At 50.0% G+C, this 26,169-nt stretch overlaps 1 protein-coding gene across 2 annotated transcripts; it reads left to right on the top strand.

The window, feature by feature from the left end:
* The first annotated feature begins 258 nt into the window (after nucleotides 1-258).
* Nucleotides 259-16,415, top strand: MBD3 (methyl-CpG binding domain protein 3). Of its 2 annotated transcripts, XM_061466750.1 has the most exons (8): nucleotides 259-365; nucleotides 4,648-4,704; nucleotides 6,553-6,712; nucleotides 9,304-9,441; nucleotides 11,533-11,623; nucleotides 11,916-12,093; nucleotides 13,201-13,398; nucleotides 15,220-16,415. In XM_061466750.1, exons 1-7 carry the CDS (start codon nucleotides 352-354, stop codon nucleotides 13,391-13,393), a joined length of 831 nt encoding a protein of 276 aa, XP_061322734.1. In that variant the 5' UTR covers nucleotides 259-351; the 3' UTR covers nucleotides 13,394-13,398; nucleotides 15,220-16,415. The 2 variants fall into 2 exon arrangements, with proteins under 2 accessions (XP_061322734.1, XP_061322735.1); XM_061466751.1 differs by lacking the exon at nucleotides 4,648-4,704.
* The last annotated feature ends 9,754 nt before the right edge of the window (nucleotides 16,416-26,169 follow it).

The following is a 26,169-nucleotide window of genomic DNA, read 5'->3' as shown; positions in this document are numbered from 1 at the left end:
GACACCGGATAAGCGCGGTTCCCGCCAAGCGGGGCGGCGGGGAGGGACTATATCCCTGCGGAGGGATCCGGCGGCAGCGATAAGCGGCGATGGGGAGGGCGGGCACGGGGCCGCGGGGGCGGGCGGAGCGGAGCGTGGAGGAGGCGGCGGCGGAGGAGGAGGGCTCGGAGCGGTGCCTGGGGCCCGGCGGGAGCGGGCCGGGTAGAGCCGAATAGAACCGAATAGAACCGAATAGAACCGAACCGAGCCCGAGGGGGCGGGGAGGGAGGGAACGGTGGGAGCGCGGAACAGCAGTCGGCGGGAGGAGAGCGCGGCGGCCGGAAGAGCCGGCGGGAGCGGGCCCGGGCCGCGATGGAACGGAAGAGGTGGGAGCGCTCGGGCGGGCCCGGCGGGGTCGGTACCGGGGGGGAGCGCGGTGGAGGCTCGGGGAGGAGCGGGTGGTGAATGGGGGGGGGGGGGTTCGGTGCCGCCATCGCCTCGGTGCCCGCGGCGCGGGGGGCGCTGTGGGGCGGGCGGTGGAGCCCCCCTCGTGCCTCCGGCGCGGTTTGTGCTCGGTGGGGGCAGAGCGGGCTCCGTGAGGCCGGGAGCGGTTGGAGCCTCCTCGGGGCTCGGCTGCTGCTGTTGCTGTGCGTGTGCAGGTGAAGGAGGGAGCCGGGCGCAGGGTGCTCGGAGGAGCCGCGGCTGCCCCATCCCTGGCACTGCTCAAGGCCAGGGTGGACACAGGGGCTCGGAGCTGCTCCAGTGGAAGGGGTCCCTGCCCGTGGCACTGGATGAGCTTTAAGGTCCCTTCCACCCCAAGCCACGCCGTGAATCTGGGGTAGGATGGAGCAGGGCGCATTTGCCTGGCAGTGCCTGATGCTACAGATGGGAGCGCAGGGATGCCGGCTCCTCTGAGTATCGCTGCTAAAGGGGAGCATGGCTGCGGAGCTGGCTCTGCCAGGAGGATTTCATTAACATCAGCCTATGTCTCATGGCTGTAGGTGGGCCGTATGCACCCATCCTGCACACGGGAGAGGCAGCCTCAGTGCACCCGTGAGGCGAAGTGTGAAGCGTGGGGCTGTTGGGAAGCTGGCAGAGGGCAGCAGGATTGATCCAGGTGTGAATGTGTGCGGTCAGCTGCACGTGTGGGTTTCATTCCTTAGAGCGTGGTTCTGGGCATAGCTTCCTGTGCCCGGGGTGAGCACCGAATGCCAGCCTCGAGAGCGGGAGGCTGGAGGTGCAGCTTCACCGCTGCAGCTTGGGAGGAGGAAAGACCTGCTGGAGACACAACAGCGCTGGAAAGGTCCCTGGGTTATCCAAGAATGTGGAATAGAATGGAATGGGTTGGGTTGGAAGGGACCTTAAAGCTCCTCCAGCTCCAAGCCCTGCCACGGGCAGGGACCCCTTCCACTGGAGCAGCTTGCTCCAAGCCCCTGTGTCCAACCTGCCCTTGAGCACTGCCAGGGATGGGGCAGCCACGGCTTCTCTGGGCACCCTGTGCCTCAGCACCCTCCCAGGGAAGAGCTTCTGCCTAAGAGCTCATCTCAGTCTCCCCTGGGGCAGGTTCAAGCCATTCCCCTTGGCCTGTGCCTACATCCCTTGTCCCAAGCCCCTCTCCAGGTTCCCTGCAGCCCCTTCAGGCACTGGAGCTGCTCTCAGGTCTCCCCTTCAGGAGCCTTCTCTTCTCCAGGCTGCCCCAGCCCAGCTCTCTCAGCCTGGCTCCAGAGCAGAGCTGCTCCAGCCCTCGCAGCATCTCCGTGGCCTCCTCTGGACTCGCTCCACATCCATAAAGTTGTAAGGTTGTGGGTTCAGAGCTGACCATAAAAAAGAGGGGGGAGCGGATAAGGAGCATTTTTTCATTCCGAAGTTATGGATCTTGCCTTTATTCCAGTGTGGACAGGGATCCCTGCCGAGTTCCTTTTTGGTTGCTGTTGCAACCAACAGCAGAGTGGGCTGTTGGTGGGCAACAGAGTGTGGCAACACGCGTGTGGCAGTTCCTGAACCCCTCTGCAGTTTCCATGTCCAGTCTGTGCATGGTTTGGCTGTGCGGGTGCAGTAAGTGTGTGTGGGGAATTACACGCGTGGTTTGAAGTGCTCCTATGTGCAGTCACCAGCGCTGAGGGTTAAGGCAGAGCCGAGGTGCTGGGGTGGCAGTGCCTGCTTTGCCAAACCATTGTTTTGGCAAATGTTTGGGCTCGTAGAATCAGTGCTGGAACCTCCTGCTCGCCAGTGCAGAAATGCTTTTAACTGGAGCGCGTGCCCTTGTCTGCCTGGGGCTGAAGGGTTGGCAAACCCAGGAGGGTTTATGTGGGCTTTGAGAGCGTTTTGGTGACAAAGGATCCTTCAAACTCCGTGTCCTCACCTGGGGGAAGGAGGATTCACTGCGTTTTTTCTGCTGACCAAGTGTCTGAGAAGTTCGGGATCTCTGCTCCCAGGAGCCATTGACACGGCTGTTCTGGAAGGCTTAACCAGCTCTCTTGGGTGAAGCTTATTTTGTTGTGACTTTCTTACCTCCCCAGCACCTCTGTAGAAAGCTGAAGAGGTTTTTAACACCCCTTCACCCCCAGGGATGTTTCTAACTGTGGAGGAGAGTGCTTTTACTGAGCCCTCCCTTGCTTTTTGTAGGTTGTGATGATTGACCCCCAGCTTCCCCAGGGGAGCTGCAATGGTGGTTGAGATGAGCCTTATGAACAGGGCTGGTGAGGTCTGGGCTCATTCCTGTTCTGGGATTGCTGCTTGGGTGCTTCTTTAGGGGCCTGGAAGTTTGAGGGATCTTGTGTTTTGTTCTGTTGGGGACTTTTGGGTTGGGTTTTTGTGTGTGTGTGTGTGTGGTCAGAGCTCCAAGCCCTGAACAAAACAACCCCTTAAGTGCAGGGCCTCCGTGAGCATCGCTTGGGATGAGGGTGGTGGCAGTGGCCAGCTCAGTTCCCCAAGGCTGCTCTGTGCGGAGCCACGGGCACACGTTTGGGAGGTTTAGATGGAGCTGAGGAACAATTCCTGCCCCAGAGGGTGCTCAGGCATTGGAACAGGCTGCCCAGGGCAGGGCTGCAGTCACCATCCCTGCAAGTGTTCACACCCCATGGAGACGAGGCCTCAGTGCCATGGGGCAGTGGTGGCCTTGGCACTGATGGGGATGGTTGGACTGGGTGCTCTTAAAGCTCTTTTCCAGCCAGGTTGATTCTGTGATTTATGGAGGGATGGGGAGATGCTGCTGTGCAGATGTGGGCTGGGTTGTCACAGCTGGAGAACTCACCTGGTTCTGCTTGTTCACACCGGTGCTTTTTCTGTGCGTGGATGGCAGCTGTATGTCTGTGCTAGCCTGCCCTGGGATAGCCAAGTTCATAGGATGGTTTAGGTTAGAAGGGACCCCGAAGATCATGTAGTAAGTTGCTGGGGTGTGGGGTAGGACGTGATGCAGATGCAGCCAGGGATAACGGGAAGATGCTGCGAGGGAGGGCACTGCCAGTGCATGTGGTGTCCCAGGGATCACATCACAGTGTTGGGGTGCCCGGCTTTGCCTGGAGCAGACCTGGGGAGAGAAGTGCAGTGGAGGGAGGCTGCGAGGCTCCCAGCAGCACGAAAGAGGGATCACAACTGAAACAGAGTGGGGAAGAAACAGTTTGCATTCTGTTTGTTACCCATCCACCGAGGCAAGTGAGGCTTTGGGCACGTGTTCTTCATCGCCCTTTCTGTCCCTGTCTCCATTTCTTTAGCAGGCAGGCGATGTCTGGGTTTGTTCAGAGTGGGTTTGTGTTGCCTTTTGTCTCTTGCTTTCTAAGTTGTGCAGATCCTCTGTAGGCGAAATGGGGAGAGTGGAGGGGAGGAGACTTTGTGTAATGAGGGAGGAGGGGAGAGGGCCTGGGCTCCTTAAGACTTTCAAGCAGGAAACAAAGGGTGAGCTGCACATGGAGAGCAGCAGGCACCTGGCAAGAGGCCGCCACGCATTCAGCTTCATCTGAGCCCCCATAAAGCCTGGATAACAAGGGAGGGGGGGCTTGCGTTTGGTCGTGCTTCTCCTTGGGCTTCTTTGGGTCCCTTTTGTTGGTGCTAGGAGCATGGAAAAGTGTGTGCAGCTTTGCAGTTGCCTTGCTCCTCCTACCAGGGTGAAGTGGGAAAGACCTGAACGCAGGAGCCAAGCGCAGTGTGCTCACGGTATCGGTGCCAGTGGTGGGGTTTGGAAGAGGTTGGGGTTTACAGCTTTGGAGCTCTTCTGGCTCTCTTCAGAGTCTTTGTGCATGAACCCAGAAGTGCAAAGCAGAGCTTTTGCTCTGGAGTGGAAGGAGATAAACCCGATGGATTTATGACATTTAAAGGGCACATAAGCATGTTCATAAATGCTGGTTTGCTGGTCCTGTGCGTCGTGACGTGCAGCAGGCAGTGCCACTGCTCACCTTTGGCTGCTCCCCACTCCTTTCCCCAGCCTGACTTTGACCATCTCAGGTGTCCGTGATGCCCTCTATGGCTGTGTCCCCCCAAGCCTGCTCCTGCCGGAGGTACCCCAGGAGCTCCAGAGCGCTCCAACCACTTCCTTTCTCTTGGGGTTCACTGATGGCTTTGGGTTGTAGCTTTGTTCCCTGCCCTGCTGTTGTTCCAGAGGAGCTTGGGGTATGGTGTTGCCTTTTATTCAAGCCATAATCACAATAAAAGTTTTTCTTCTGAACATTTCAGTGCTTTTCCTTTGGGCCAAGCTTCCCCAGGAAGAGACAGGACTCTGAGTCACTTCAGGTGGGTTTATTTTAGACATTTTGAGCATCTTTTCAGATCCTTTGCCAGCTTCCTAGAGCACACACTAAACAGAAAAGCTGAAGGGCTGTGTTCATTTCAAATCCTGTCTCTGAGTGTGTCTGGCTCTTGTTCTGGAAGTTACACTGAGCTTTTGAACGCACCGTTTATTGTAATGGATTGGTTTAACAATTACTAGACACTAAACCGTAAACTGGAGCTGCAGATCTTAGCAGAGGAAGCAGTGTCATATTCTTCATGTAGCAGGAGTTTCTCTTCTTGGCTTCACTGACAGCAGTGATGGGTCTAGCCTAAAAGCTGCTGTAGCTGGTTATTCCTCTTTCTGGCTTGAGGCATATAACTCCATTCACATTTGTTCAAGTGGATTCACATTTGAGTCTGGACCCAGGCTCTGTTACTGTCCAGTGATTGCTCCTCTCTCTGTTGTCTGCTGGCCTGAGTGTTGGTGCAGCTCCACAGTGAACTGGTCCAGCTGAGGAATATCCAGTGATGAAGTGTTTCCTCCCCTTCCCCCTACCCTCTAAAGATGGATTATTTCCCCATGTGGTTAACTGTGCATTCCATAGAAGCTCAGCCTGGTTTGGGTTGGAAGGGACCTTAAAGCTCCTCCAGCTCCAACCCCTGCCACGGACAGGGACACCTTCCACTAGAGCAGCTTGCTCCAAGCCCCTGTGTCCAACCTGGCCTTGAGCACTGCCAGGGATGGGGCAGCCACAGCTTCTCTGGGCACCCTGTGCCAGCGCCTCAGCACCCTCCCAGGGAAGAGCTTCTGCCTAAGAGCTCATCTCAGTCTCCCCTGGGGCAGGTTCAAGCCATTCCCCTTGGCCTGTCCCTACAGGCCCTTGTCCCAAGCCCCTCTCCAGCTTTCCTGCAGCCCCTTCAGGTACTGGAACACCTTTAGGTGTTGTTATAACATCGCCCCAGAGCTTTCTGTGACTCCAGCCAAATCTTAAGTGTCCAGTGTTTGGGGAGTCCACCACTTTCCTAGGGAGAGCTACATTGTGCTTATTGTCTGTATAGTCACAGCACAGTGACTTACTTTTGCCTTATGCATAAAGAGTGTTTAGCTAGCAGTGCTTATTGGGGTAGTGCAGAAGGTTAGGTTATGTTACTGAAAACCAACCAGGACGCAGCAAGGAGCTGGAGTAATCTGTGCCTGCTTCCCAGAGTGCAGTCCTTCATGTGAAACCAGGTGTCTGAAAAGAATCTCCCTTCTGTTTTGCAGTTAATGGACAGTTCGCCAAGGTTTTGCCCTTTATCTTTGCATCACTTAAGCTTTGTCATTCTTTATTTTGCAGCTTGTCTCTAATTAGCTTTTCTTTCTCCTTACTGCTGTGCAATCCTGATGTCTTCCAAATGGTACCAAAGCCTTGTAATCAAACCTGATTGTGCTATTCAAGGGGGAAGGGGTGGGGGGAAGGAGCCCAAGGAGATGACTGTGATCCCAGTCATATACAACACCCTTGGGAGAAGAAATCCTGCTTGAAAATGCATTTATTGTTTGAGACAGCAGTGGTATGTACTTCTGTGCCTGTATCTGCCCTACTGGTTGTGGTGTGAATTATGCTATGTTCCTTTATACCTGGTCTGGATCTTCTTTATGTACAAAAACCGTTTTAACGTGGTCTGCACTTAATTTGTCTCTTCCACAGTAACCATGAGGAGGAGTTAACAGGAAAGCAAGGCTATCCATGTAGAGTTAAACGTGAGCTTCATTCTAGCAGTTCAGCACATGGAATAAAACTTGCCTGTCCGGCCCTGCAGCGAGCGAGGGGGTGAAGTGCAGAGGGTTTTCATTCCCCTTCGTCTTTCTCTCCTGTGTTTCCTCAGCCCAAGTGGTAAGAAGTTCCGGAGCAAGCCGCAGCTGGCGCGTTACCTGGGCAGCTCCATGGACCTGGGCACCTTTGATTTCCGCACAGGAAAAATGCTGATGAATAAAATGAACAAGAACAGGCAGAGGATGCGCTATGACTGTTCCAACCAAGCCAAAGTAAGAGTGTGATGCCATGGCAGGTTTCCCCTTTTCCATCTGCTGTCGTAGTGGCCAGGCTGCCTCTCAGAACAATATCTGTGATTCTGGTTTGGAATTCATGTGTGGAGCTGGGGTTGTATGAGAGAACATCTCTGTTATGGGGAGCTGGACAGGTACTGCAGTTCACTCAGCCTTCAGGTGTCCTGGTTTAAGTCCAGCCGGTAACTCAAAACCATGCAGCCACTTGCTCACTTCCCCCTTTCTTCCCCCCCCCCCATCTCCCAGAGGGATGGGGAGGAGATATAAATTCCATGGGTTGAGATAGGAGCAGTTCAGTAGCTAAGGTATAACACAAACCCCCTGCTGCTACCACCACTAATAATAATGAGAAGGGGAATAACAAGGGGAGAGGATATAAAACCAAAAGGGGAAAAGGAAAAGAAAGCAGTAAACGCAAGTGATGCACAATTACAATTGCTCACCACCCGAGCAGTGATCTGGGACTTCTGGGTAACTCCCCCCTGTTTCTCTCCTGAGCATGACATGCTGTGGGATGGAATACCCCTTTGGCTAATTTGGGTCAGGTATCCTGTCTCTGCTTTGTCCAGACTTCCTGTGCCCCTCCTCACTGGCAGCGCATGAGACTGAGAAGTCCTTGGAGTAAGCATTACGTAGCAACAGCTAAAACCATTGGGTTGTTATCAGCGTTGTTATCAGGCTGAAGTTGAAAACACAGCACTGCACCAGCTCCAGTAGAAGGAGAAAAATGACTGCTGCTGCTGAACCCAGGACACCAGGGTGATGCCACGCAAGAATACTGTGGTACTCCTAAATCTCCTGTACAGAAGGTCTGGAGAGAAGGCTGGCATCTTTCTCTCTTCACCCTGGAGTGTGAGATCTCCTCTCTGGAGAAGATCCAGCACGCTCTTCCCCAGAGCCCCAGATCTCCAGCTGACTCCTGTGGCTGTGCAGCCCCTCTGCTCTGCTCTGCCATTTGGTTTTGGGGAAGAGAGAAGAGTGGCATGGGGCAGCAGGGATGAGGAGGCATCCTTAGAGGATGAGGCCCTCCTTAGAGCAGTCATAGGCCATGCTGGTATCTCGGCTTTGGAATTGATCTAAGGAGGGGGGCAAAAAGCTAAAGAGGCAAGAGGATGGCAAGGCCTGTTTGTAGAGCAAAACAAGAGCCTGTGTTTGGCACGTGGTAATTCTGCTGCAGGTTTAGTCAAGACTACCAGTATAAGTGCTGGTTTGGATAGACTGGGTCAAGTTATTCTTGGGTAGCTTCACTGTACACCAAAAGCTTTTCAGAACCCAAAAGCTTGTGTCTGTGCACCTAACCATGAGCTGTGGGCAAGAGCAGAATGCTTTCTATGTATGTCAACCAGGCAAGAGTCATCATCATCGGAGTGATTGGAGCATTTACAGTGCTGGGGTGCCACTTGGGCAATAGCACGCCTTGCTGCAGAGACCAGCAGCTCACACACATCTCATAGGTTAAAATTCTGCCCAGTCCTTCTAGTCAATGTACCAGTGGTTGTCATTGGCTTCTAAGTGAATTAGCACACAGATGGTTCAGAATTATATTTGGCCTGGATACATCTCTTCTACATCTCATGAATAAATATGTTGAGCAGACGCGGTGTCTGCATCCCCGAGAACAAAGTGTGTCCTGCAGCCATTTTCAAGACTTGCATGTTAGATCTTGGAGCGAGGAACGGTGTTCCTGTGTTTTCACTAATGTAAAATGCAGTCAGATGGTGAAAATCTGATGGTTATGGGCTCTGTTTGGAAACCGAGTCTGGTTAAGAAGGTAAAAAAAAGCGATCGAGGTTTCAGCTGTATTGGTTTGTTCAGTGGCATCCACAACTGGGTTGAAGCAGAGTGGTTTAGAATGGTTTCTGAATTCACAAAAGGGTTTCGAAACCCCACTTAGTTTTTCTTCTTAATATTATGTCCAAATCTGTTGGTTTAGTGGCTTGTCAAAGTGCAAGCTTGGTCTTCTGACTCCTAAATCCTGTCCAGATGGGTACAAAACCAATGGGTATAAACTAATCACAGGATCCCAGGTTGGAAGGGACCTCAAGGGTCATCCGGACCAGCCTTCAAGGCCAGGCATGACCTAGACTAGACATCCCAGCACCCTGTCCAGCCAAATCTTAACAGTGCCCAGTGCTGGAGAGTGCATGACTTCCTTGGGGAGATGATTCCACTGCCTGGCTGCTCTCGTGGTGAAAGGCTTTTTCCTCTTGTGCCCAGTCGGAATCTCTCTAGGAGTAACTTGAGCCCATCACCCCTCATCTTTTCCATGGAACCCCTTGTAAAAAGGGAATCAACATCTGCTTTGTAACCACCACTTTAGAGAGGATGCTGGGGTGTTAAATAGAATGTGAAAGAGTGGAGAACTTTAATTTCTATAGGTCTAAGGCAAGATTTGAGTGCAGTTACACGTTTTTAGCAGTTGAACTCATATAGCTTGAGATCGTGCCAGTTTTGAAGTCCATGCGCTCTTGTCTTCCCTGCTGCACACCTCATGGCTGGAGCAGCATTTTAGCAAATTGAAAATCCTTCTTTCTGTGGGCTTTTCCCTTCATTTTGCTTGAAATTTATAGGGCAAGCCTGACTTGAACACAGCCCTGCCTGTCAGACAGACCGCCTCCATCTTCAAACAGCCTGTCACAAAGATCACAAACCATCCCAGCAACAAGGTGAAGAGTGATCCTCAGAAAGCTGTGGACCAGCCCCGGCAGGTAAGGCTTGTCGTTTAGCAGCTTCTTCTCCAGAACTAAGGAAGTCCTGGTTTGGGTGCTGAAAGGGGCCTGGAATAAATCACTTTAACTTGGTGATGCTGAACACGTAGTCTGCGGTGATTTGAGGTCTCTGATGTTTCAGAAACAATAATACAGTGCTAGCAGCTTTTAAAATCAGAACAAAACCCATTTCCAATCTGTATTTAATATGCTGTCTGCACTGTGTTCTGTAAGTAGACCCCAACCTTTGCTCTGTTGTAGTTAAGCCTTCGTTTCCTTTAATGCTGAAATGAAGTCTTATCTCCAAATTTTGGCAGACCTTGGAACCATTTCAGAGGCCACTTGCATTGGAATGAGAATCACTGTTTCAAGAAATCCCTTTTCCTGTACAGACCACAGACAATGTGGTGTCTGTGATGTAGGACAAGGGATTGTACCCCCCGCATGGGCCTTCTTCTCAGATGTGTGTATCATTAGTATAGTAGCTAACTCCTGTATGCATAAGATCATAAATTCACTTGGAATGCCATTGTTAATACAAAATCAAAGTGGTTTTCTTGCCATCCTGTGTGTTTGCAACCAAGTGAATACACCAAAATGAAAGGAAATCTTTCAGCTTCATTTAATCTAGTGAAAGGATGTAAAGAAGTGTGCTTAGGACAAGGGTGGCTTTGAATTTGGGCGCTGGTCAAATGAGATGTACCCGTTCAAAGCAGCCTTTGGCAGGCATTCCCATTTCGTTCTCATTACCTGCAGCTGACAGGAGAGCCCCAGCAGAGTTCACATCAGGGATCCTACAAATCCTTTGCTGTATTGAGTCCATCTCTGTAACATTTGGAAATGAGACGTTCAGCTTCACTAGTGTGTCCAGATGCTGTCATTGGTATCAGTTATCATTTTAAACTCTTGCAGGTCTAGTGGAATTAAAAGGTAACATTCCAAGAAGGGAAGTGATTTCAGTACAGGGTATTAAAAATACCCCATAAGCTACTGTCCTCTTGTATTGGAAACCTTTTCTGCAGACTTAAACCTTACCTTTCTCAAGTGTGAGAGAGATGCTGTTTGAAATAGAGTTGGGTGGTTGGGGTTGGTTGTTGTTGGAACAGGTTGGTGGGATTTTAGCATGGCTTCCTAAGGAAGCAGAGCATGTGTATTCAGTGCTGCTGCTATTCCTGTAAACCCCTTGGCTTGTTAAGCCAATGAAAGAGGACGTTCAGGATACGATGTTGATATGCAAAAGAGATTTGTGTCCCTGGTGGGGAAGAGATTGATCTGTGAGTACAGGTGGACATGTGAATGCAATCTGTTAGCAGACAGCAGCCCTATTGCCCAGAGCTGTTATAGTCTAACCTGTGTAGTTTTGCTCCTCGTGTTACTACTTGTTGTAATGCAGCTTCCTCGGTTCTGCTTGTGCTTTCCTTGTGTAATCCTTTCTCTTTTTCAGGACAACATTGGAATCTATTCTCTGAGAAAGTCCTTTAGAGGTTTTTATGTGTGTGTGTGTGTTTATATTAAGTAAATATGTATATACTGTATGTGAAATACACACACACACATTGGTTTATGTATTTATTATATAGCATAGAATAGGGCAGACTTGCTCTTCCTTGCTTGCATCTTTCTCTGCGTGATACATCTAAGAGCCTGTTAAATTACAGCTTTCAACTGCTTGGCTGGACTGCAGTACATTTTAACCCCTGGTCAGCAGGCTCCAGATGTTTCTTCCGAATTGGAAAGCAGTGCTGGCTTAAACTTCACCTCTTTGAAACTCCAGCCTCTGGGTTTTGGCTCTGACTGCCCCTTCCCTCCTTGGGAGCTGGTAATTGGAAAAGTACTGTGGGCTCAGTGGCACTTAGATATTGACAGTTCCTGGAGGAAGAGAAAGTCTCTCTCAAGGCACTACACCAGGCCAGAGAGTTGTTGTGGGACTGGCAGTGAGGCTTGTTCCCTGTGGCAGACCCCTTCCATAGCAAATCCAATAGGGAATTGTCTGCAGCAGTGCTCTTCCCTCTCTTGATAGGAAGCAGTTGCTTGGTGTAGTTGTCAATTCCATTTCTGCTCTGTGCCAATAAACGCTTTCTTTGATGTCAGCTCTTCTGGGAGAAGAAATTAAGTGGACTGAATGCTTTTGACATTGCAGAGGAGCTGGTGAAAACAATGGACCTGCCAAAAGGTTTACAAGGTAATCAGTCTGTCCTTCACTCCAGGGGTGGCATTTTGATACCAGGCAGCGGTGATGTGAAGGTATTGAGGTTGACCTTGTTCCCCAGCACTCAGCAGTGCTGCTGGTTTAAACTGCCTTGGAGAGGGCTGTACAGGTGCTATTAGAAGTGTTTAGGACCAAGATGTTGTTTCCTTAGCTTGCTAAATGACAGTACCTGCTTTGCCATTACTATTTAAATACCACCCCTTGTCCTGATTTGCTGTTCTTTGTCTTGTGCAGTGTTGATTATCACTTTCCCTCCCCTTTGCAGGGGTTGGACCCGGATGCACTGATGAAACCCTCCTCTCTGCCATAGCTAGTGCTCTGCACACCAGCACTATGCCCATCACTGGCCAGCTGTCTGCAGCTGTAGAGAAGAATCCTGGAGTCTGGCTAAACACCTCACAGCCCCTTTGCAAAGCATTTATGGTGACAGATGAAGATATTAGGTATAGACCTAACTGTCTTGGAATAAGGTTTCTTGTGGTGAAACAGTGCCTTTTCTTTGGGTTTGGGGTTTTTGGGGTGTTCTTTTTGTGAGTTTTTTTCCAATGACAAGTTTTAAAGTCTGCTGGAGCACTGTGGCTTGCTGAATGGATGTGAAGGCCGCTTTATTAGAGGAGTTAAAAACTGTCACACGAGGATGGTTCCTACAGGCATGTAATTATAGGCCTTTATTTTGACCATGCTCAGTTCCTCTGAGGTTTGAGGTTCGTATTTGTTTAGACATGTATCCTTTTATTGAAGAAGGTGTCTCAATTGGAGTAATCTTGATTAAGGCACCTCTAAACAAAGAAGGAGTCAGAGAAAGCCTTAATACTGCAATTGGATTCTCTTCACCTTGCTCTGTGTCAGCACAAGACCAAATAAGAGTGCTTAACTGCTGCAGTGGCAGCAAATAAGGATGCAGTTTACTTAGGTGTAGCTTGCTTTCAGTAATGAATTCTATCACTAAATCAAGAATGGTCAAATTAAGCTTTAAGCTCAGTGGAGGACTGCATGTACCAAAGAGACTAACCTGAGAGCATCCTACTGTGCGTACACTAACAGTGTTTAAAGATAGGACTTTTAACTGTTGGACTGATAAATCTTGAATTAAAGGGTGACTTTATTGTAGTGCTTGATTTATACAAGAATGACCAGGAAAAATGGTCTGGTCATGATGTCCTGTGGCCGAGATGAAATGTGAGTCCTGTGAGCCACTGATTGTCGATCACTTCTTCCCTTCTCTATGACTTTGACAGAAAAGGAGCTGTAAAATATAAGGTTGTGACTCACAAGGAAAAAGAACAAGAAAAGATTGAAATGGTTGGAAACTTAACCTTCTCCAGTCTCATTTTTGGCAATCTGAGCAGGGTAGGCTGACTTCTTCTTGTTTCAATTAATATCACTACTAGGAATTGGAAGTCTTGAGTCAGCTGCTAGGTTATGCAGATTTCAGCCTGAATTAAACATGGTCTTGTCTGCCCAGCTTCATGTATGAGGGATTTAAACTTCCTTTCCCTGGAAGGAGGCAGCTTTGAGGATTGATGTCGGTGTTCATTCATTTGGGGTAGGAAACAAGAGGAACTGGTGCAGCAGGTGCGAAAGAGGCTGGAGGAAGCCCTGATGGCTGACATGCTTGCACATGTGGAAGAAATAGCAAGAGATGGGGAAGCTCCTTCAGAGAAAGAAGGAGGGGAGGAAGAAGGAGAAGAGGAAGAGGAGGAGGAGGAGCAGGACCATGACCAGGAGATGGAGAATGTATAGTCCAGGTAATGTGCCAGCATCCTTTCTTACCTTAAACTGTACTTCACTGAGAGCAGAAATGCCTTCAGGAGGAATCTTGGTATATATTTGGTATAAATGTACACATCTTTGCTCTTTAGCATGCACTTTTAAAGGTGTAGTCATGCCTTCAGGTAGCAAAATGAAGTATTTCCATGTGTGTGTAATGTCTGGTGAGTGCACATGGGGTGTTCTGGGCCTTCTGCCTGCGTCAGGTGTGCTGAATGCGTAACCAGGATGTGTATGTAAGCACTGGAAGGATTCTGCCTTGAAAATGGATTGGTTTCCTAAACATTTGCCTTGTGATGTCAATTTGCCCCCTATTTATGTGTTACTTCCTTTGTTAGGCAGGGTGGGCAGAAAGGACAGAGTCTGTCTCTCCCCTCGCCTGCCTTTTTCTCTCACTTTTGCATTTTTAGGACTTGTTTTCATTCAGGCTGCATTAGGGAGCATCTTTGTGGAAGGTTTTTGAGGAGTGGTTGTAGAAAGTTAGGAAAAAGCAAGCTGACCAAAAGCAAGCATCCAAAGAGGGAAGAGGCTAAAAAAACTTCTTATGTGGTGAGAATTGGTAAACTGAAAGTAAAAGAGGAAGCATACACCTTCAACACCTGGAAACAGCTGAGAAGTGTAAGATCGTGAATCCTGCAGTTGCTGCTGTTACACTGAAACATGCTTTTGTATTATGCATCCCTTAAAAGTATCACAAAGGGCTTGCTTCTTGTCTTCAGGCGTAGCTCTGGCTTTCGTTTGTGCAATGGAACCTTTTAAAGGTGCAACTAGAAATTTTGGTTCATTGTCTTGTGAGCCAGAATAGCTCTGAATGGTGCACGTGTAGCAATGCAGAAAGAAGCAGATGTGTAAGGCCAGGTCAAGACACACCAACAGAAGTTCCCCTGTACGTTGCACTAGGTAGGACAGCTGATAGAGAGGGGATTGAGATGAGCTCTTAGGCAGAAGCTCTTCCCTGTGAGGGTGCTGAGGCGCTGGCACAGGGTGCCCAGAGAAGCTGTGGCTGCCCCATCCCTGGCAGTGTTCAAGGGCAGGTTGGACACAGGGGCTTGGAGCAAGCTGCTCCAGTGGAAGGGGTCCCTGCCTGTGGTAGGGGGTTGGAACTGGGTGAACTTTAAGGTCCCTTCCAACCCAACCCAGGCTGGGATTCTCTGTCAGTGCACCGTGCTATGAAGCAGTTTTTCCTTGCTGTGTTCCTTTGTAACCCCACGAGCACTGTATGTATCATCAGTGAGGTGAAAACAGAATTCACTGATTTTAAGTCCTGCTCATACTAAGTTTTAGCCTAAAGCCAGACAGTGTTCTGTCAGTGAACTAGGATAGCTAAGACCCTGGGTGCTTTGTCAAGACCCTCCAGAGCCCGTGAGGGCAGAGTCAAGAATGTGGAAGGGGAAAAGGAAGAAAGGAAAATCCCCTTTGTAGGGAGCAGCAGCTGTATTTCAGGTAGCAAAAAGTGATTTATGTTAAGCAATCCTTCAGGCTGCAAGGTTGATTGTAATGTGAAATCTGTTTGGCCTTTGGGAGACGCTGTCCTATATCTGGGCTCTCTCTGTTCTCCTGTTTCACCGTCACCCTAACAGTAGCTTATTTGGACAGTGAGTATCTTGCATTCCTTCCTACTACAAAGGTCTGGCAACAGCAAGGAGCCAGAACAAACTGTCTGCTGAAGGTGAAAAACAGGAGATAAAGAAATGGATGTGTTATGGCAATGCTCCTTTATGCTTTTAAGGGCTCACTTGCTATAAAGATACAAAAAGTTCTCATTGACTCACAAGATCTTGTTGTTTTTTTTCTCCTAGGGAGTTCCATGCAAGAATTCCCAGTATAAACCCTATCAGCAGGGTCAGCACAACTATTTACAAAGCCAAGGGTGTCTGCCGAGTACATTGCACCACCAACCCAACTGTACCAAGGAGCATTTTGATGTCCACATCAGGAGACGTTGAGAAGCTGATGGCTCAGTGATTGCTGGGTAGTTTTGAAGATGGAACTTGACTAAACTCCGTTCCCCCTCCTTTTTGTGAAGGGGTAGGGTAATCAGGAATGCAAAAGTGGGAGGGAATAAAGGAATATAAAATGGTGGGAGGTAAAATTCCAGGAACCAAATTTTATGGTTTTTTTTTTTCTTTTTTATTATTTTAATTTTTTTTGGTGGGTCAGTCAGTGATAGGTGATACATTTTTAAGCTTTTCTATCCAAGTACCTTTAACAAAGACCCATAGAAACCATTTGCTCTCTAACACAAGTGAGAGGAGATGCTGTTTCACTCCTTGGCTACTCTGCTGTAGGCTACCTGTTTGTAACTGACTTTAGGGAGGTCGTTTTGTGTTGTGGATTGTCATTCCATGTGTCAATTCAGGCCATTGAACTTCCTTTTCCTCGCAAGACCATATTGGTCTTGGACGTGTGGTCTTGGAGATGACCTGCCAGTGTCTCTTCCAGCCGAGGTTTTGTTTAGTAGGGGAAGATACACTTGAGGAATTGGTCTTACATCAATGGCAGTTGTTTTTGTAGTTGGCTCCAGCATCACGCTCAATGCACTCCTGTGCCCGTTTTTGATACGGAGTTGTGTGTACGTCCAGGCATAGCTGCATAGAGTTTTGGAGATGAATATACCCACTCTGAGGTGTATTTTGCTTTGGTTTAAGTCCAGTCAGAAGGAACTTCTCAGCTTGGAATGGGAGAATGACTCATTTCTGACTGACAGTGAGGAAAACTTCCTCCTTTCTTTTCTGGTGCCAAGAACCCCCACCTCCGTTCCTGTGTGTGCAGAGGGAAGGGGATCCATTTCAATAGGTGTGTCTACACATCTGCTTTCGTGTGCAGTAATGTTCTGACCTCTTTTAAAACAAGAAAGGAAAAAGGTTGATTTTTCTATAATTGATATCTGAAAACGAATTTAAAGCTTTTTATTAAGTATTAAATCTTTCTTATTTGCATGTGCAGTGAAGTGACCAGCATTTTGTGTCCAAAAATGAAATGATGTGAAACCTGCCTTAATGTGTTTATAAGTATTTGGCTTCACCATGGGTACCTTGATTGATTCCTCAGTCTCTTTTAGTACATCTGTGAGCATATTGGGGTAACTTGTGGCTAAAAATGGGTTTATCTGGGGAGGGAGGATAGGGAGAAGGGACAAAGATGCGAGTTTATAGCTCGGAGAATGCATTGACTGGTTACAAAAGTTATTTTAGTCTTGGGGTATCCATTGCATGATTCATGCATGGACATTTCAGCTGACAGTGTGGTATAAAGTGGTGGGTTAAATGTTGTGCCACTGAACAATTGTACAAGTTGTTGGTATCCCCAAACTTGGGGAAGAAAGTAGCTCCCAGAGCCTTTATCGTGTAAGAATGGTTAGCAGCGATAGCAGGGGACCAGGGGAATTGCCTGGAAAGTAATGACCTCTGGGAGTAGCTCAGCTTAGTGATTGGAATAGGTTTAAGCTCCTTGAAGACTAGCCCATGCCAAAGTGATTGCTGTTGTACTAACTCTTTTCATAAAGATTTGAAAATACAAACTTCTTTGATACTGCTCATTTGGAGTACTGCGAGAAGACTGAATCGTGCTTCGCTGCTGCTCTGCTTCGGGGAACTTCACCTGGTACTGCAGGCAGTGGGAACTGTTTTCCTTTTTGAACAGTCTGTTACGGTTATTATCCTGTAAATCTCTCTCCTCTTGTAACTCATTGTGTTGAATTAAATGTTTCTCACAAAGCGGAGCTGCTTCTAGTCTGCATCAAGCCCCTTCCGCGCGGGGTTTGTGCTCTGCCCCTCTCAGTCGCTTCAGCAGGGATGCTCGTGCGTTTTTCTTGTGAGCTCTGTTCTGAGGTTTGGATCTCGAGATCTGGGGACCTGGCAGAGGAGAATACAAAGGGAAACCTGCAGAGTCCTCCTGTGTCCTCGCCCATTAAAAGGCTGCCAGGATGTCCCGTGTAATGGGCAAGTGGCTGAGGCGATCCTTTGAGTCTCACCTCTTAGCAGTTTCTAACCCAGGCTGGAGGTGTTCTTCTGCCTGTGGCAGTCTTGTTCTGACACTGTTTCCTTTTCTAAACTTGTTTAGTAATGTCTTTATGTACTTTCATTTGAATCTGAATGTATTGTGAACGTATGTAGCACCCGAACTCAGATGATTGAGACGTCGATACCAATACTCTGCTGCATTGAACGTGGAGTTTAAATTGGTGCCAACTTGTGTGCCAGCTCTTGTTTTCCCCACTCTGCTTCCCCCATCCAGCTCTCTTTCTTTCCTTCAGTCCTTTAAAAGGTTTATTATGTTCTCATTCATGTGGAGGAGTTGATTGTTCAAAGGGGCTCAGGACTCCTGTCACATCCAAAGAGACTTAAATAACTTCCCATGCTTATTGAGACAGGTAAGTAAATAAAATACTCCTTTTAAATGAACCTGATGTCTTTCTATTGTTGCTGCAGTAACAACTGGATTAGTTTGTCTTATCACAGCCTACTGCCATGGACGTGGCTGGTGGGCATGTCACTGGATATGTCCCCAGGGTGGAGAAAGCAGTTGTTACTTGAGGTGTGTCTTCTGAAGGAGGTTATTAGGAAAGACCATACTTAAGTAATTGAAAGGAGTTAGGGCAAAACTTACCTTTTGTTCATACAGATATTAACAGTGGTGTTGTGCATCATTCTGTCTGAGGTCAAGTTCCATCTGCTTGGAGAAGTACTAGTGAGGGAATGCTTTTGAAGCTGCTTGTTCTTTCCATCGGTGGTAATGGCACCTCTCTGTTGCCCTCAAATATCATAAATGGCTGTAATATGAGGCTGCAACATGAAATAGCCTTAGGTTTGTCCTGCACAGTTTGCACTGGTAAGCCATTTTCATTATTTCTACTAAACTCTGGGGATGGTTCTGTTAGTGCAGATTAATCCTCTTTGGCCGTAATATATCAGGAAACTTTGTAAAGAACAGACTCCTTGTTATTGAGATCTTCTGACTTTATCTGGTGCAGCATGTTGGAGCTAATCCATTAAGATGGCTCAATTACTTTTTAGTTTGGAGAGCTAGAAAGGTTAAGGGAATGTAAGTGCCTCCCTGTTTGTGTCACCAGTGTGATTTTTACTGAATTCCGGTTGGAATCAGTAAAACCAGTTAATTTGCATGGTTATTAGTGCATAGGCTTTGGGCTGCAGAGCTTCTGTATGTGCTTCTGCCCAGGAGAGGTTAGCTCGATGCACATCTGAGATTGGGCTTGCTGAACTGGCTGTTGAGCAAGAAAAGGGAGGAGTTTTCTTGCTTGTAAACTGAGCACATCAGGAAGGGAAAAGAGTCTCGAGTGACATGGCTGGACTCTGGGAATGTAGGATGTACAACCCCGGGTATGGAGGCTTTGGTGTCATGGCTGCGAGTTGTTTCACCGTTTTCTAGCGCTAACACTACATCAAAAGTAGTTCTGAAGTTAGAATTCATGGATAAGTGTGCACTCGTGTCCTACTTCCCATGTGAAGGGAGGCTAGCTGAGATGAACTTCCCAAATCAGAAGTGTGTTTCCATCACAGCATCACAGAATGGTTTGGGTAGGAAGGGGCCTTAAAGCTCATCCAGTTCCAGTCCCATGGAAGGCACCCAGTTGTACAGCTCAAGGCTCCATCCACGCAGTTTAGGACTTTCAATCCACTGATGCCACTGCACCTTCTGCAGAGCTGACAGGGTCGTTCTCTCTCTGTAGTGTGTGCTGTGTAGCTGTACAGTGGTAGTCTCCTTGGTTTAAGATTGTATCCTTCAGAACAGATAAGCTGTTTACCTGAGGCTTTCTTTTCAGGCTTATTTCTGTAGTTGGATATTACTTCTAGTCTTCTATCCTTAAACTTCCTTACCTAATACTTATTCATCCCTGTCTAGCTTTGTCTTTGCTGCTGCTTATCAACTTCTCACTGTTCTTTTAAGATCATTATGATCTCTCGTGGGACCCCACTTGCAGCACTGGGTGCAGTGCTGGTGTCCTCAGCACAAGGACATGGAGCTGGTGGAGCAAGTGCAGAGGAGGCCATGAGGATGCTCAGGGGCTGGAGCAGCTCCTGCATGGAGCCAGGCTGAGAACAATTGGAGGACATGATCTAGTGTGAGGTTTCCCTGCCCCTGGCAGGGGGTTGGAACTGGATGATCTTAAGGTCCTTTCCAACCCTCACTATTCTATGATTCTATGAAGTATATTCTTGCCTGCCTGCCTTCTGCAGCCCTTCTGTATGTGGGAATGTATTTTAGCAACTTACCCTTTGGTAGCTCCTTCTGCTGAAGCAGAGCAGTGTCCCAGCCCCATGGCTCCTTCAGGCTCCCCAGCAGCACTTAGGAGTCTGGAGCAGCCATTGCAAAGGGAAAAAGGCCCTGGGAGTTCACATTCTAAGTCTTGCACTTAAAGGAATTGTGGCCTTATTGTCTGCACCTGGATTTCTTGCTGTGTTCTGTCTGGATCTGTTCCTGGGTTCTAGTAACCTGCCTCTGATAACCTACACACTCAGCTTTTCCTTATAAGCTTTTTTTCCTGGTCAGTAATGTGTTATCCCTCTGGCAGGTTCAAGCCATTCCCCTTGGCCTGTCCCTACATCCCTTGTCCCAAGCCCCTCTCCAGGTTTCCTGCAGCCCCTTCAGGCACTGGAGCTGCTCTCAGGTCTCCCCTTCAGGAGCCTTCTCTTCTCCAGGCTGCCCCAGCCCAGCTCTCTCAGCCTGGCTCCAGAGCAGAGCTGCTCCAGCCCTTGCAGCATCTCCATGGCCTCCTCTGGCCTCTCTCCAGCAGCTCCACAAACAGGAGGTGGGATAACACGTTTATAAAGGGGGAGCAGGTGGGAGAATGTTTGTCTAATGAAGAAAAAGTGTTTCAGGATTAATTCTCCAGGCAGACAATCCTATTTCTTTGGGATTACGTCCATAAGAACCTCCCAAGAGCCCAGATGCCCATGCAGCTATGTGGGTAATGCCACTTACCCCCTGTCTAATAAAATGCATTTTCTTGGCTGTTGTCACTCTGAACAGGAATTGCTGCAGACACTGGAGCTGCTTCCTAACAGGCTTTGCCTTTGTTGGCTGGTTGTGGTTCCCAGCGTTGCGTATTTTAGCTCCCTGCTTTAAATAAGTGTGCAGATAGCCCTGGGAAGCTGGTGTGCTCATTCTGCAGCACTGAAAATGCTGTCCTGCACAGGATGCAGGGAGCTAAAAACATGGATTTGTTCTCAGATTAGCAAGGATCAACTTTGTTCCCTTGAACTCATGAGGGAAAGCCATTGCCCTTCAGCTTGATCCCATGACTGCCTGGAGTGTGACAAAAGCAGTGCAAAGCATCGTCTGGGAGGTGAAGTTACAGATGGAGCATTTATGAGAATGAGGAGGAAAACAGCCCCATCTTTAGCTTCAGAATGACCCAGCAGATTGCACCTGACGTTGTCGGGGTTAGTGTTAGAGTATTGATGAGTACTGCCAACACTCCTCACTGCTGGTAATAAATAATCCTACCAAGATAATATTCCTGCTGCTAATTGAGAATGACCATTGGCAAGAAGGGTAAAATGATGTTTCTTTAATTCATTACGGAAACCTCTTCAGTGTTCAGTGGGTTTTCCTGACCTTGCAGAGTCACAAATGGAAATAGTTCCCTTTGTGGAGCCACCCCGAGACCTTGCAGACTTGGGCTAGCAGGGCAGTGAACGACCTCTGCACTGCTGTGTCTCCAGTGGCAAGACTCTGGAACTTCTTAGCTGTAGGAATCTGGTTTTATTTGCATATACAAATTGGAGGTCTTCTGCTAAACAGACCCCTAGGTTTGAGCTTTTGGAAGGAGATGAATACTGAAAGGTTATGACTCGCTTTTGTTTGCAATTGGAGGCTAATCCAGGAGATAGAAGTGGACTATGGAGCCCATTTAATGGGGGTTAGTGATCCGAAGGGCTGTAAAGCTTGGTGTACCGTCTCTTACGTCTCACGCTTTTGTCTGATCTGAAATCAATTCTTGGTTCTCCATCCAGTCGCTGCTCTCACAACTTCTCAGAAGGCATTACCTGAAAGCTCGAGCCTTCATTAATCTACTGAGTGAAAACGAGACCTTTGCTAATGGCTTCCCCTAAGATGCCTTTGTCAAGGGCTGCTGAAGTAGGCAAATCTGTTTAGGTAACGTGTTGGTGACACCGAGAGGTAACGGAGGGAAGGCTGCTGGGGTGGTTGGTGCCTACAGGATAGCATTGGTCAGCCGCAGGCTGTGCCTCTCGTGTTGACATTGAGCCTCGTCACCTTGAGCTCTCCCCGTGTGTTGTTCCCTCAGTCAGCTCCTTTGTGAGATGATTGATCTCCAACGTAGGTCATTTTTCAAGTTACAGATCTTGTCGATCCGTCTGGCTCCACCTACATGCAGTGATTCAGCTCCTGATGTGCTGGAATACTCCCTTAAACCTTCCCACACACAGTGAGGACTTGTTCTCTCTTTCTCCAAGCTGCACCACCTCTCCTGCACTGGGCTCAGAGCCTGGATTGTTTGCATGTGCTTGAAGAGCAGTGCAGAAAACAGTTTGGTCTCCCAAAGAGTCAGAGGAGCAGCTACAAGAGTTCTTTCCCCAGCCCTAAACTTTGGATCCCATTTGTAGCATTTGGCTCATGTGCTGTGAAGTAGGCAAATGGATAAATGATGGGAGTTTTGGTTTGGGATGGGCAGGTCCCCGTCCCCGTCCCCCCCCCCCCCATGTGTTCAGTAATCCCCTCTTTAAGGGTTGGTCTACAAAAGGCTGCTCTTTATAGCAGAAGAAATACTCTGGTTAAGGTGTTGTAACTTCTGCCTTTGCACACTTGGCCTGGAGTGAGGGTGGCTGTTGTAAATGGTACTCGGGGAAGTAGGGCTTTTGGAGCTGTGGTGATACTCATGACTCTGCTGTGAGTATATTGCTCTGTTTCCCCTTGCAGAAAAAGGCTTCATGGGCTGTTAGACCTCTGCTTTGCTTTAGTCCAGTGTTCTTTAATTCCCTGTGCATCTCCAGAGGGTTGTACTGGTCATCCTGGGGGGCATCTTTGTTCTGTGGATGGTCAGAGACCGTCTGGCAATCCCCGTTACAGGCAGCATGATTTAGGGGCAGCAGGAAGAGGCAACTGAAGCAATTGTGAATGATCCCTGATGGGAAACGGGGGAACCACATGGAGGGGTTGGGCTTGGGAGCAGCAAGCAAGGATCTGCTCTCTTGGAAGCTGGCTCTTCTCTATGGTGTTCTGGTAAAGAAATGGAGCTGTGTCAGATAACTTTGGTGAACACTGAAGGTGGATTATACAAAACAGAAGACACAAGTCTCTTAAACCTGTTCATCACCCCACGTTAAAACCCCCAAACGAAAGGCAGCTTGGTGTCAGGAGTGAAATGAAGAATCCAAGCCGAAAGCATGAGCAGGTTCTGAAAACAAACCAGCTCATGGACACAGCATCTGCAAAACAAGTTTGCCAGAGGCACTTAAAATAACAGCTGGCAGCATCTTTGGGTGTTTCTGGGTGTTGTGAAGTGCCAAAAGGACCGAGGCAGCACAGAGCAGGCAAAACCAGCAGCGTCTGCTGTTGCTGAGGTAGATTTCAGAGCTCACATCCATGAGGTGGTGATGCGGTGGCAAGGAGCGTGTTAGAACTGGGAGCAGCTCGTAAGGGAGGGGTTGCACTGTTGGGTCTCCAGTCATGCAGAACCCACTGTTTTCAGTAGTTCAGTGGGGCATCCCAATTTACTCTGTTAGATATTTGGGGCAGTGAGAGGGGGAAATGTCTCGCAGCCAGCTTGTGTGGCTCAGATTGCTTCTACCACATCTGTGCCTGGAGGAGAAGCTTCGATAGGTGTGAACTCTCCATAACACACCTGGAGCCAGCTCCTGGAACAGCTCTGGTCATGGGGAAGACACGTCTGAAGTGGGAGGATTCCCAGAGCTGCAATCAGGTCAATGCATCTGTGTAAGCACGGAGGAGGATGGATGGACACGGACAGATCTCCATCAAACTGAGCCATGAGGTCAATGCATCTGTAAGCATGGAGGAGGATGGATGGACACGGACAGATCTCCATCAAACTGAGCCATGAGGTCAATGCATCTGTAAGCACGGAGGAGGATGGATGGACACGGACAGATCTCCATCAGATCGAGCCATGAGGTCAATGCATCTGTAAGCATGGAGGAGGATGGATGGGCATGGACAGATCTCCATCAAACTGAGCCATGAGGTCAATGCATCTGTAAGCATGGAGGAGGATGGATGGACATGGACAGATCTCCATCAAACTGAGCCATGAGGTCAATGCATCTGTAAGCATGGAGGAGGATGGATGGACATGGACAGATCTCCATCAAACTGAGCCATGAGGTCAATGCATCTGTAAGCACGCAGGAGGATGGATGGACGGACATGGACAGATCTCCATCGAACCGAGCCATGAGGTCCCTGCACTTCCTCTGCTGCAGCCAGACAGCAGGAGCTGGGGAAGGGGCACTGCCAGGACCTCTGCAGGTAAAACAGGAGGGGAAGGAGCTGGTTCCCTGTTCTCATGACAGCAGCTCAAAGGTGCTGGGTTTAGTTGGCAGGTAAGAGAAATGGGAAGTGAGGAGGCAGTTCCTGCTGGCTGTTGGCTTGCTGGAAAGATCCCATGGGAGTTTATGGTGACTTGTTCAGAGCATCAGAAGGTGAAAGTCCCTTTCCATAGGGAAGTGCACCAGTGGAAGGACCAAATGTGGAAGCACAAGGACAGCCCATGTGGCTCATGTGTTTGGGCCACTGAGCAGCAGGAGTTAATGAGTCAGTGTTTCCCAGGATCTGTGAAATGTGAATGAAGTGGGGTGGTTTCTAAACTTGTGGTTCCTACAATTAAACCCAGTCCCAAGCTGAATGGTTGCACTGGTCTCAAAGGCAGTGACTGGGAAGGACCCTGATGTGAGAAGTGAGAGTTGGAAGCTTGAGAAGGGGTCCTGTGGAACTGGAGCATCTGGGCATTAGAGGTAACGGGTGAGCTTGACAGTTGGTCTCTGTTACGATGCAGCAGTGTGCTGTGCTGTCACTGCCAGGAAGGGTTCCATAAAGCTCTGACTGTGGAAGGTCATAGAATCCCAGCCTGGTTTGGGTTGGAAGGGACCTTAAAGCTCCTCCAGCCCCAACCCCTGCCACGGGCAGGGACCCCTTCCACTGGAGCAGCTTGCTCCAAGCCCCTGTGTCCAACCTGGCCTTGAACACTGCCAGGGATGGGGCGGGCATAGTGGTGTCTCACCACTGCTGTAACCTGGACAAAGGAAATAACCCTCAGGTACCTAAACCGTGCCTGTTCTGCAGCTCTGTCCTTTCAAGTGCTTGATAAATCACAAGTGGGAGGGAGCAATGATGGAGGGATGGACAGATGGAGTTATGGAGGGATGGACAGATGGAGTTATGGAAGGATGGGTGGATAGATGGACGGGTGGAGGGATGGATGGGTAGAGGGATGGATGGATGGACGGACGGACGAATGGGTGGGTGGATGGATGGACAGGTGGATTCATGGCTGGATGGATGGACGGAGGGATGGATGGACGGATGGACGGAGGGACGGAGGGACGGATGGACGGAGGGACGGAGGGACGGATGGATGGATGGATGGATGGATGGATGGATGGATGGATGGATGGATGGACGGACGGACGGGCGAATGGGTGGATGGATGGATGGACGGACAGGTGGAGGGATGGGTGGATGGATGGATGGATGGACAGTTGGATTCATGGATGGATGGACGGTTGGATGGATGGAGGGATAGGAACATCCCACCCGGGTGCTGCCAGTTGCTGCTGCAGCTCCACCGCTCCACTCTTGCTCTCAGCATCCTGCTCCGCGCCTTCTCCTGCCGGGACCTTGCGGAGCCGCCACCACCGCGGTGTGAAGAGCCGGGTACCGGCAGAGCAGCTCCGCGCCCGCCCTCCTCGGTGCGGGATCCGCACCTTCGCCATAGGAAGCAGGGCGGAGCAGAGGGGGTGTCCCGGTGTCCCCCCCCTTCCCGGTGCCCCCCTCCCATTCCCGGTGCCCCCCCCAATTCCCGGTGCCCCCTCCATTCTCGGTGCTCCCCCCAATTCCCGGTGCCCCCCCCCACCAATTCCCGGTGCCCCCTCCCATTCCCGGTGCCCCCACCCCCCATTCCCGGTGCTCCTCCCCATTCCCCGTGCCCCTCCCCATTCCCCGTGCCCCCCCCCCCCCCCATTCCCGGTGCCCCCTCCATTCCCGGTGCCCCCCCCCATTCCCGGTGCCCCCCCCCCCCCCCAATTCCCAGTGCCCCCTTCCTTCCCGGTGCCCCCTCCCATTCCCGGTGCCCCCCCCCCCAATTCCCGGTGCCCCCCCCAATTCCCGGTGCCCCCCCCAATTCCCGGTGCCCCCCCCCCAATTCCCGGTGGCCCCCCCCCAATTCCCGGTGCCCCCTCCATTCCCGGTGCCCCCCCCATTCCCGGTGCCCCTCCCCATTCCCCGTGCCCCCCCCCCCCCCATTCCCGGTGCCCCCTCCCATTCTCGGTGCCCCTCCCCCATTCTCGGTGCCCCCCCCATTCCCGGTGCCCCCCCCCCCCCATTCCCGGTCCGTTCCCTGCTCTCCCGGGGGGGGCGGGGCTTCCTCCCCGAGGGGGTTGGGCCATGGGGGGGGGTGGGGTGTGGGCGTGTCCCGTGCTTTGCGCCTGCGCTCGGCGGGGCGCGGCCCCCATTGTCGGGGCGGGGTGACGTCGGGGCGGGGCGGGGCGCGGCGGGGGCGCGCGCGCGGGGAAGGCGGCGTGCGGCGGGCA

The sequence above is a fragment of the Pezoporus flaviventris genome, unplaced genomic scaffold, assembly GCF_033815535.1.
Source record: "Pezoporus flaviventris isolate CSIRO_AGI_PZ_B2104156 unplaced genomic scaffold, CSIRO_AGI_Pfla_v1 ptg000043l, whole genome shotgun sequence".
NCBI lineage: Eukaryota > Metazoa > Chordata > Aves > Psittaciformes > Psittacidae > Pezoporus > Pezoporus flaviventris.
The sequence above is the reverse complement of the archived record's forward strand: the minus strand, read 5'-3'. Positions and strand labels throughout refer to the sequence as shown.